Below are 12,317 nucleotides of genomic sequence, written 5' to 3'. Positions count from 1 at the left end.
CTGTACCACATGTCTGACTAATAACGTATTCAAACAATCAATCAATTAATCAATCAAGTAAACACACACATGAAGGTATGGTATGGTTATGGTCTCGATATCTGGAAAAGGTGTGAATGAGTAGGCTATGTTTTATCTCTACCAAATAGGGCTTTTTTAAATTATTATTATTATTCCTCAAAACCATGAATCATCCAGATGTACTGTAGGTTTGTTAGCCCTGAGCCGAGGTCATTATAATTCTTACAGACAATTTAATCAGTCTAATAAAACACGACTAAGTACAGTAAGTACCTCCTATGTCTCGCTTTTACAGTCATGATTGCATAACTCCTGCATTAATCGAGAAACCAGGGCTTTCGAGGTAAGACTCAGCAGCCTGGTTAAGTCTTTAGAAACACAGCAAATTAATATATACAGCACATTCCCCATAACCTAATTGGGGTCATTTGTAAGGATATGTGGGGCCTTAGGGCCTAACTGTTTTCATAAAGCCAGATATCACCGTGGTCTTTAATCTCAGCAGCATGCCTTCGAGGGTTACAGTAAGTAAACAGCTTTAGAGCCCCAATGTAGGCAAATTTCCTTCCGGAGAGCCTGTGATATAACAAATGGCTCAGCAGAGAAAAGGCTACATTGTTTAAAGCCGGGGCCGCTGGCTTGAGCAAGGGTATAATTACAACACGTTATACATTTAACTTCACACTGATTCCCCACACAGACAAACAAAATAGCCTACATAATTATTATAAGTCTCTCACAATTATTACATAATAACTGCATGATCGTAATTATGAAATGATCATTGTTTCCATTCATCTCTATAAAACCGGACGCACAAAATAAAGCTTGCACCACGTTTTGAGCTTGTGGATGTGCTACTCTTCATGCATTTGTGTGACACTGTGGTATGATCAGGGCGTTAATGTATGACATGTTTCTGCCCGACAGCGACGATATTATGCTAACATGTACATGTTTGTGTACAAGTGTGTTTGCTTGAGGAGTGAACTAATTCACTCCCTCGAGTCCCTCCCTCTCTTAAACACTGCAACAGCAGTGTGCAGACAGACAGACAGACAGACAGACACACACAGACACACAGACACACACACACAGCCACGTGGCTGGCTATGCAGCGCATGGGTAAATACATCCCTCAGAAAGCACCTGTTCAAATATGTCACTTCACCTGCAGGGATAACAGGACACATGATTGAGGGGGGTTTAATGGGGACAAACCTTAGCTTGGACTATGCAAAACCATTTTACCCTCCAAATGACAGACTGATAGACAAGAACACATGACTGACAGGCGAGGGCAACCAAGTGACCGATTGACACGAACCCGCTGTCACTTAAGGACAAGAATAAACCAGTGGGGAAGAAAGTATACTCACATTTATACTCACAAGTATACTCAATGCTGCAATGTAGAAAAATGCTGTTACAAGTCAAAGTCTGGAATTCTAAATCTATTGGAATAAGGGTACAAATGTAGTATTGGTATAAATATGTAGGCTACTTAAAGTGCCAAAAGTAGAACATACTCATTATGCACAAATAGCACATCTACAAGCTCACGACATGTCCCATCGCGACACGTTGTGAGCTTGTAGATCAGCTATTTTCAATAGCGACACGTTGTGAGCTTGTAGATCAGCTATTTTGAATAGCGACATGTTGTGAGCTTGTAGATCAGAGCTATTTTCAAATAGCAAAAGTTGAAATAGGGCTGAAGTGGTTAATGGTTTTGTAATAATAATACAAACCCCCAAAGTAACTAGTAACTAAAGTTTTCAAATAATTGTAGTAGTGGAGTATTAAGTACAATACTTTCCTCTGAGATGTACCGTAGTGGAAGTAGAATTTAAGGTATGGAAAGATTGGGAATAATCCAGCAAAGTAAAGTACCTAAAAAGTGTATTTAGGTAAAGTACTTAGAGTACATGTACTTAGTTACTTTGCATAACCGAGAATAACCAAGTAATTGGTAACTGGAGATGTGGCCACAAGCACGCAGAAAGACAAATGTGTGTTGAGGACCTTAACCACTTCAAGCCTACATGGTTGAGCGGAGTCCCCTCAGGACTCCCTCAGTGTCTTTTCTGTTTTCTGTTGTGGAGAAAGATTTCTCTGAAAATAGCACGTCGAGAAGCTCACAGTGCGTCACAGTTCCATTGGAACCCCCTCAAGGACCCCTGGGGTTCCCCCGGACCCCACTTTGAGAATCTCTGATTGAATTAATACATCGGGTCATAACTCAGTTGATCAGCTAGGTCTAAAAGTACTTCCATAAATAAGTACAAATCACACGAGAGAGAGAGAGAGAGAGAGAGAGAGAGAGAGAGAGAGAGAGAGAGAGAGAGAGAGAGAGAGAGAGAGAGAGAGAGAGATATCTGGGACAGTGTGTTCGATACATTCTGTTCGGATGGCCGGAGGCTTTTGTTTTAGTTGAATAATGACAGTGAAAGGCATTGAGCCATTGGCCACTTGGCAGGGCGATGCAACATGATAGATGTAACCCCGCATCCTAGAGGAGCCCCAAGTCTTCCTGCCAAAGTCTACTGTAGTGCTGCTGTAGTGCTGCCTGCCAGTGGCTGTATATTGAAAACCTTTACAGTCAGACTCTGACGGAGCAGCTAACACGTTGAGAATGCATATATATGCATGTTATTGCCTAATAGTGTAAGGCAATCAATGGTTATGTATTCATTATTATACGAATCAAATTTAACCGAACTAGTGGATATGCTGCTCTTCACAGTTACACTTACATGTGACAGCAAGCCTGTTTAGGCCGGTTGATTCCCAGTTAGTTATAATCCTCTGTTAAATTAACTCAGAGTGTACAAATGGAACCAATTGGCTCCATTTGTACACTCTGCAGACCTGTAACGGTCCATTTTATTCCTAAATACGGTATAGACTCAGGATAGACAGTGGTCCTCATTCTCAAAGTAGTGTCCAGGGACCCTCAGGGTCCAAATGTCTGGAACTCTGAGAGTGTATTAAAGGAACCAAATGGACCTGTACACTCTCAGAGTTATGGGGGTCATTGATATTAAAATAGTTTGAGAACCACTGCTCCAGGTAACCGCTGCACTCCAAAGTCAGAGAGACAAACAGACACATTACAATGCACTTTGATAGCATTGTGATTTAAAGTGCTGTCACTATTTTGTTTTTCATGGCACATTGTCCTCAGCACGGCTGCTGAGGACAAATGGAACACAGTAGTAAAGATTATTGATGCAAGGCTTCTCCAATTAATCCACCCATAGGAAAAGTAAGGCTCAACAGTGCCAGAGTTTGGGCCCTCATTATGTTCTTCTCTCTACGTCCCTCTGGAAAGAGGTTACCGACTGTCACATTCACAAAACCACAGCCATACAATTCATATGTTACATTATTTGACTCTGCATCGGCAATTATGCAGCCAATGTCCCAATGCCTCACATATTTTTTTTATGACAAAATGACCAGCCAAAAGTCCCCAAACACTGATAATAAGGACTTGGGATCGGCATTGGACCAAAACAATGTGCCATTGGTCAGGCTCTAGCTCTCCTCCATGCAGGGTGCATGCTGCTGAGCTCAGTGGGAGTCTGGACGTGGGTCCATATAGCTCCAGATTCTGTTGCTGTGTGACATCATGGTTTATTCATGGGTAGTCTAAAGCCTGATTCACACAGTACTTTGAGGTGTGATGGTGTCTCGCGCCCAGCGGTGGAAACTAAGTAACCAAGTGCATTTATTCACTTAAGTAGCTACTGTACGCAAGTGCAATGTTGAGGTATTTCTACTTTACTGGAGTATTTCCAATTTTTTATACTTTCACTTCAACTCCACTACATCTCGGATCTAAATGTTGTACTTTTACGCCACTGCATATGGTTCTCGACCATACATTTGGCTAAACTATGACATTGTGTACAAACACTGTAGTGTACATGATGTTTAGTTAAGTCTAGGCAACTTTGTTTTAGGTTTATTTTATGTATCCTTCATTCTTATTTTATCTTTATTCTTATTCCTATCGTACTGTGGCACTATGCGTGACTAACAGCATGGACTGTTTAGTTTTATCTTTATTCTTATCTGTCTTGGTTTGGTTTGGCTCTTGACAACACTGTTATCAGTACGGCACCTCTTACTGCTGTTGCTGCCACGACACCTGGATTTCCCCACGGGGATCAATAATAAAGGTTTATCTTATCTCATGTGGTTCGGTATTTGCACCCCTTGTTTATGTGTCTCCCTTTTTATGTGATCAATAGGGGTGTCAACGGAAATCGACCGAAATCTAAAACCTCAAGCGAACGATCAAAATGTGGGAAGATCGGGTACTATACATACCATTGGTCCAATCGACTACCTACCCCAAACCCTCACCCTAACCATAACCGCGAGCACGGGGCAGAACACCAATGCTCCTTCGAACCAATGGTATGTCGGACCAAAGTATGCTCCCCGCGAAGATCTAATAGATCTGTGACCTTTAAAAACTTGCTTGAACGGCACCCTGTGTTTGATGTGAAGAATGCACACTGCAGTTAAAATACTTTATTATACAGCTTGACTTTCTTCACCTGGATAAAGCCAGAATTGTCATCATTTGTTTTCTTCACAGTGCGTTTTTACATCGTAAAATGAATCAAATTGTGGACATGGAGCTAAAATCCATAAGTTATATTTATGCAGGCTCACTCTTCCAATGGAGAGAGTAGAGAGTCCACTTTGCTCCAACACTGCATAAATACTAATATACTCTACTATAAAGATAAGTTAAAAATAACATTTTATTCTTTAAAATAAGTCCTGGATTGTAGCTTTAAAATGAAGTCAAATCAAATTATGGATTTGCAAAAGAATACAACTAGTGATTTATGTTTTCATTACATTATAGATTGAATCATAGATTAAAGCAATAAGCGCTCTCAGGTTACCTTGTATTTTTGTGTAAAGAAATAGCCGATCTACAAGCTCACAACGCCGTTGTGACTCATGAACTTGTAGATCTGCTATTTTCACAATATTTATCTGGGCAAACGAAAATGTAATGCCTGAACTCCTATATTCCAAGTGCTTGTCAGGGTGGCGGGTCCCCAGTTCAAATATGATTCTTTTGGGGGGTCGCGGCCTGAAAAGGTTGAGATTGAACCCCTGGTCTAGTACAGTAAGCTATATGTTTTATGTCTCTGTCATACCGAGAGGTCCTCTTATCAGCTGACATGGAACAAAGTGAAACATCATCTTAAATCTTAATGTATTCAAGATGTAAAACCTGACGCTGATGCAAGAATTAATTGGGAACGAGAGAGAGAGTGAATGATGTTGTAAAAGTCTTCTGGTGTCCAGAACATTAGACTTAACATTTATTATTAACGGAGAGGCGCTGTGTGATTTACTCTGTTGTTGTGTTAACAGGTTCCAGCGTAATTGACCTTTCAAGCAAAATTGCCCCTTGTTATTTTGGAACGGGAGTTTTGTTTTGATATTGTTCATAAATCTTGAACAGAAAATTAAAGCCACTCACAGGCTAATGAAGTGACCTAGAATTATATAACCTGTTACAGTCTAACTACTGCATAGCCGCAGACTGCATAAAGTATGCTAATACTTAAATTAGCATATGTACTGTAGTATCTCTAATTAATAGCAGTATGCCAACAATGCAGTTCCACTATAGCAAAATAAATCAGACCTGTCTGAAGTGAGTGTTGCAACAGCGCCCCCTGTTGGTACCCTAAACATAGGGACATACAGACATAGGGATGGCACATAGGGACATTGCTGTTCCTTGGAGTGGTTGCACCACTCAAAAAGTGGACATGGCAACACTGTTCAGAATTTTCTCTGATTGGGTTCTCCCAAAAAATATAGCCACTCAGCCTCATCAAAAAGCACACAGCCAAATCAAAAGCAACTTGCTCATTTGGCTGGTGCATGGTGTCGGCTGTCCCAAAAGCTAAACCCACAATTTAGAATGTGATTGCAAAATGAAAAAAGTCTTGAAAGAGTCATGTAGGCTCATATGCAAAACAATGAATTACTGTACTAACCACAAGAAATGTCACGTCTCTAGTCTCTACGCCGTCTTACATTACACTCCTTTCCAATGCTGAAGTTCTACTGTGTCTATAACTGTAACTAGTGTTTACAACCCTCTGTAAATTACAGTGTTTATACTCCGGTCTGACTTCAGAGGCTGCTCTACTACGGCCATGACCTTTAACGGATATTCACATTTCACAGTGAGATATCGTCAAAAGATGAAGCTAAATCAAATAGGGGGAGAAAGGAAAACATAAAGTAGGAAGAATGGATTGCTTAACAATAGCGGGAACGTGTTAAAATGTTGCAATTTTTGCCATGGGAATTAAAATTGTAAATTCAAGTGTCAAGTGACTATTAAAAGATGATATGATAGGCTCAACCTTATGTTTGCTTCAGCAAACCAGAATCAGCCAACAACAGCTTAAACCTCATCATCCATATTCTGGGGAAAACCTCCGCAGGAAATAGCATAGATCTACAGTACAAGCTTGTAAGTAGATTGGCTATGTTCAGAGCGAAAACAGAAAATGCACCTCTAATACAGAGCCCTGAGGGACTCCGCTCAACAATGTATGCGGTTGTAGAGCCCTTGCCTCAAGTGAGAGATTTGATATAAGGAGGGTGTTCAGTGTGAGCTGCCATCCGTGTTGCCCGAGGCAGCATTACAAAACCACTGTCTCCGGGGCACAATAGGCACACTGAAGTAGCAAAAATTGTTGGTACAGTATGCATATTTTATTATTTTTGCACTGCGCACAGAGCTCAGCAGTTCGCCTCGTCTGTGTGAACGAAAACTGAACGCTGAGTACAGTGTTAATAATCAGATATGCAAACAATAAGTCCACACTCATAAACATGGCCATTGTTAGATTATTTTTAGGCCTACTGGAGCTGAAACACATTTCAGCCTAGAGCTTTCCTCTCGACATCTGCATGTTAATAATTCTCCCACCCTACACCTTGGGGGATGGGACAAATTATACGGACGGTGGATGACTTTGGTCATGTCGAGGGTCGTGACCTCTCGTCTGCCACGGGCACATCCCTTCTCCCCACAGTGGCCGACCTCACATAATAATACCCATAATACCCCTGCTGGAGTCGCACTGCGCCGTAAGATAGGTATCTGACCTTCTAATTGAGGGGGAACAGGCCAGGGGAAAATCCTTGCAGGGAAAAGACAAGTTCGCAATGCAGTGACAGCAAAAGTATTAGTATTAGAAATTGGATTTCATGTTAAATCTATACCTGGCAAGCATTCTTCAGCCCTGTCACCGAACAGTTTATGATGTTAATTAACATATCCTTGACGGTTCCTCTTTCCAACATCCGTTTGTGGTAAACAAACTGCATCCAAAATCACTTTGATGACGACAAGTCAGGGTCTTTTTCATATGAGGTTTGACAGCCCCTTTGTTTCCCCTGAAGGGTTTGATTCATACGTAGGGGGGGTTAAAATGAAGACAAACTGTTAACAGCACAGCCAAGCCATCAACAGGATTTACGAATGCACCTCTTACTCTGTGTAATTTAAAAAATCACACCTGTGTGAACCGAATGGTGCAACTCCCCTCTCTTCCCCCCCCCCCAATTCCTCTCTCTCTCTCTCTCTCTCTCTCTCATTAGCAGGCAGAAGGCACAGCACTACCCCTCTCTCTCTGTTTTTGGCGCCCCCTACTGGTATTAATAAGTGACATACTCGTGCTCATGACCACTGATACATACATAGGTGTACACGGACATTGCTGGTTGTAGGAGTGGTTGCACCACTCAAAAATAAAGACTTGGGTGGGCAATGGCTCGAGGGCAAAATATTCTGCAGCTCTCCACAGCTCCCAGGTCCCTATTAGACCTCGGTGCCTACGCAGCACTTATTGACTGCACTGACTCTCCACATAATTAGCGCGCTGGACCATAGCTTCCAGCAGCTGTAAGCAGATAGCAGATGAAAGACACAACTGTGCTAAAGGAGAGTGAAAAGTCCCCTGGAAACAGCATGGAAACAGAACCACGGGACAGAGTCAAGGAGAGCTGAATGCACAGAAAGAAATGCCCACAGAACACAATATTTAAACAAAAAAACAGCATTAAAACAATGGAAATCTGTCAAATCAATGAACAGGCAAGTCAAAGCAATTAAAAGAGAGGGATATGATGCCAATTGGCTGCTGAATAACTTACAGTCAGGAGTTCTTTCTGGAAGGACTTCCTGTCCTTGCCCTCTGCGTTGTTGCAGTCTTCTTTCAGCTTCTCGAGCACGGACGCTACTCTTTCCGGTTCACTGTCTAGCTCTGCCCGGCAGAAATGAGTCAAGGGCAGGTTGACGTAGGCCAGGGCATCCGCGAACGCTCGCCAGTTGCCAATGTTCTCCATCAGTACAGTTCTCACAGAGGCGTAGATGTACGTGAGGAACTTACAAGGCTTCAATATCTGCTCCAGTAAGAGTGTGGTGGTGAGGTCGGGCCCGCTGAAGTAAATGGGCTTCACTTTGCCAACCACCAGAACATTTTTTGCGTGGACGAGCCCCGTCTTGCCTTGATAATATCCGATGTACCATTCTTTAGTCCACAATTGGCCCTTCAACTTGATTCTTTCCTCGCTCAGCAGTGCTACAAAGTCGCCTTTTTTGTACTCCAGCAAGTATTGGTTTTTCGTCTGTCGGATGACGGTTTTGATTAATTTCCCGAACTTGAGGTTGCTGATTTTCCTGTCCTGGAAAACTGGGTACTTGGTTGTGATCGCGAGAGGAGACAAGACTATCTTACCCACTTCCTTCTTTTTCAGGAAACGCCTCTGCACTGAGGTCTTGGGTCCTGTCTTGGGTGGCGGTGTTGGGGTTTGTACGCAAAATTGGGCGAGTATAGAATCATGGTCATCTTTGACCTGGACTCTCAAGGTGAAATCTGAAACATCGTCGTTGGTGCGCGAGGCAATGCTGTAGATGAGTCGGCTGACCTTGCCGAGTTTCACCTGGAAACCCCTGACGACCCTGGCCTGCTCACTCACTTTCACCTCGTAGTTGGCCATGTTTGAGTACACCCCGACTCGCAGGTCTTGGGGTTTGGCTAGAACAAACTGGTGTTTACCCCAGAGTTGCAACGCTACTGGCGGAGCAGCCTGTGCCTGCTTTCCGACATCACTCACCATTAGAGTCTTGGGAGCGCAGTCGTGGCCAAAGATGGCCACAACCGTCTTGAAGGAGGGGTGAATATGCTTTGGTCCATACACGCCCAGTGTGATCTTCTTCACCACATGCTCCCAAACGGTGGTGTCCGGAGGTATCGACTGAGACTGAGCAACGACGCACACGTACATGCAAGGCTCCAGGTTATCCAGGCACACCTGGACGGTGTCCCCGTACATGTACGCCTGGGGGACGGGCGTGTAGGGCCCTTCTTTACAGTCACTCCTGACACACATGACCTCTGTCGTCTGCCGACTTTCCATTTTCACCACGACGGACACTTTCATCTCCAGGGTGATGGTGGTTTTGGTCTCCATGTTGCTGAGTTTGACCTCCACCACGGGGCTGACGGTGGTACAGCGGTCGTTGTTCAGCTCCAGAGGCGGGTCCAACAGGGCCTTGATGGAGATCTGCTGGGTGTCTCCCGCAGCCACGTGACCTTCTGGTATGTGGATGCTGATGTTGGTGTCCGGGAGCTGGACGGCCCCGCCGGAGCTGTCCAGGCGACACACTATGCTGGTCTCCACCGGTTGCGTTTGGCCCCAGCCCGGGCTCTGACCCAGTGAGTCCAGGTCGTGGCAGGACCTGGCCAGCTTCCTGTGATTGAGCCACGCTTCCCTGAAGTCCTCCCTGCTCTGGAACTGCTCCGGCGCGGGGGCTTTCAGGCCTCCGAAGAACCCCGAGGACGCCTGGGGGGCGTCCTGAGACTGTAGGATCGAGAGCTCAGACAGACTGTAGGACCGCTTACTCCGAAAAAACGGGTTGTCCCGTCGTAACGTTTGTCCTGTTCCCGTGCCAGCGGCAACAGGGTTAACGTCGAAAATGCCACTGCCAAAACCGTTTATGTTGACAGTGCTGCTGGTGGAGTTCGGTGCCGACGGCGCTAGGGAGTCAAACAGAAGCAAATCCACCGATTTCTCGTTACTGTTCTGATCGAGCGAGCTCTGAAGGCCCCCGTTGAGGAAAGGGTTGGTTGAGGCGCATGCTGACGTGAACGGGTTTCCGTTTTGGAGGGCGGTCGGTTTCAGAATGACACCGGCCCACTCTCCCAGGAGGTCCATCTCTGTGGCTGCCTCCTCGTTGGAATCTCCTATGGTATCAATGATTCCACTGTCACTGAAGTTGGAGTCCCTGTAATTGATGGGCTGCACGTAAGCCGCGGGGATGTAACCCATCTCTGTGTTGTTGTGAGCGTACCACCACTCTCCGCCTGACGTGTCCAACACGTAGAGGCGGTCCCCTTTGGAGAACTTGAGGGTGGTGAAGCTGGACGGGCAGTAGTCCTTAATGGCAACAACTTCCCTGGCAGTGCCAAATTGGGCGGTGGCATCCAGTCGTAAGGCACTAGGAGAAGGCACTGGGAAACAAAGCACAAGGGAATCTCAGCTTCATTCAATTCAGTACAAACATATGCACTGTGCTATAAAGTATAAACGACTTCAATTGCCTAAAAATATAATCATGGATATGAAGGATATGTAGTCATAGAATAGCTTCTATTCTTTCTAGATGAGGTACAGTTGCAATTTTGTGTTGTTGCAGTGCATTCAATATTTAAGAGGGTTTATTTGCCACTCTAATTCACTAATACAGATACAAGCAGCAAAAATGTTGGTGTGGCTTGCTCTGCCTATGATCATTCTGGATGTAATAAAAAAAGAAATTTTTAAGGTGGCACAATACCCTATACCCTAGGCTGTTGTAGTTTGTTTTCCAAAAACTACAGCAGGATTAAAACATTACAGGCTGCATAATACTGACTGACTGACTGACTGATTAATAATGGGTGTGTTCGACTTCAGGTGTGTCAATGCTGTCTATCATGCTTACACATTGGCCGTGCCCTTGGCTCTGGACACATAAATCACACATCCATTATGGATTTGTTTGGTGCAGCTGTGTTGCTTACTAGTCTGCCGTGTTTTATTTATTTATTTATTTATTTATTTAATCTGTTGAAGTTTTTCACCTGAACTTGAAAAACAAACTACAAAATCAGCCCAGGGTGTTGTTGTGCCCCGAGTGTGGGGAATATGGGGGGAGAATAATGTAATTGCTGGATTGAGATATCCTTGCAAGTTGTGTTTTGTCATCAAATTCTGCTGGCATGATAATAAAAAAACACAGTTTTTTATATAGCGGCACTATAAATATATATACACACACGCACGCACGCACACACACACACACACACGTAAGTTTGAGAACCACTGCTCCACCCTGAAGCAGAGGCCGTTTGTGACGGGGAGGAATGTCATTTCATGGTCCCATATCCCTCTACACTGAAACAGACCGTTAATCATTAGAGCTCTAGACCCATATATCAGCCATTATTTTAGGAGTGGCTGACCTTTGACATCAGTGAGACTGGCTTCTGACACTCCTTCGCTGAGGTCTATGAGTGTCCCCTCTGACTTGCAGCGAGGCAGGGAGATGTTGTTGTTGGTGGTGGCTCTGATTCGATGGGCGGCCATCGTTCCTCTTCTCTCTCTCCGGGGGTTCCCTTTAGCTTAATGGCCAAGTCAGGTGTCACCAGCCTCCCATGATGTCTGGAAGAAATAGAGAATGCTAGATTAACTAATGGGAATATATCAATTATATACAGCTCCATCTCAATGAATTTGAAGTGTGTAAAAGTGTCTTCCGTAATATAATTAAAAAAGTGAAACTTTCATATATTTTGAATTCAGTTTTATTCAGAATTTTAGTTTTAATCTTGATGATTATGGCATACATGAAAATCTAAAAATCCTATTTCAACAAATCAGAATATTTTACAAAAGGAGAGCTGAACTATTGAGCCCCATTGCCCCGGGGTCGATGGCTGTATACCTCTGAACAGCACTCAATACATCTAATCAGACCTAATCAATCTGCAATTGCGATGTTCATTCTGGGGATTTTCCCCCTGGACCCCACTGGGGCTTAACAGGTTAATGTACGCAGTTAATACAAATTATTCAATGGGGCGTGGCATGGAGGTGATCAGCGGCAACCTGTGGCACTGTTGAGGTGTTATGGAAGCCCTGGTTTGCTTTGATAACCGTAAATTAATTTGTATTGTTCAAGTCTT

The 12,317-nt window shown here is 43.9% G+C and overlaps 1 protein-coding gene across 1 annotated transcript in view; it reads right to left on the bottom strand.

Annotated features, from left to right (window-relative positions):
* Nucleotides 1-12,317, bottom strand: part of LOC308330452 (SH3 domain-binding protein 4) — a 54,236-nt gene that overhangs the window by 26,568 nt on the left and 15,351 nt on the right. Inside the window, exons 2-3 of the mRNA XM_080785312.1 lie at nt 11,595-11,793; nt 8,242-10,601 (exon numbers count right to left, since the gene is read on the bottom strand). Coding sequence (XP_080641438.1) covers nt 8,242-10,601; nt 11,595-11,718 — 2,484 coding nt within the window. The 5' untranslated portion in view covers nt 11,719-11,793. The remainder of the gene's footprint in view (nt 1-8,241; nt 10,602-11,594; nt 11,794-12,317) is intronic.

The sequence above is a fragment of the Protomyctophum bolini genome, assembly GCF_963924005.1.
Source record: "Protomyctophum bolini genome assembly, chromosome: 16".
NCBI lineage: Eukaryota > Metazoa > Chordata > Actinopteri > Myctophiformes > Myctophidae > Protomyctophum > Protomyctophum bolini.
The sequence above is the reverse complement of the archived record's forward strand: the minus strand, read 5'-3'. Positions and strand labels throughout refer to the sequence as shown.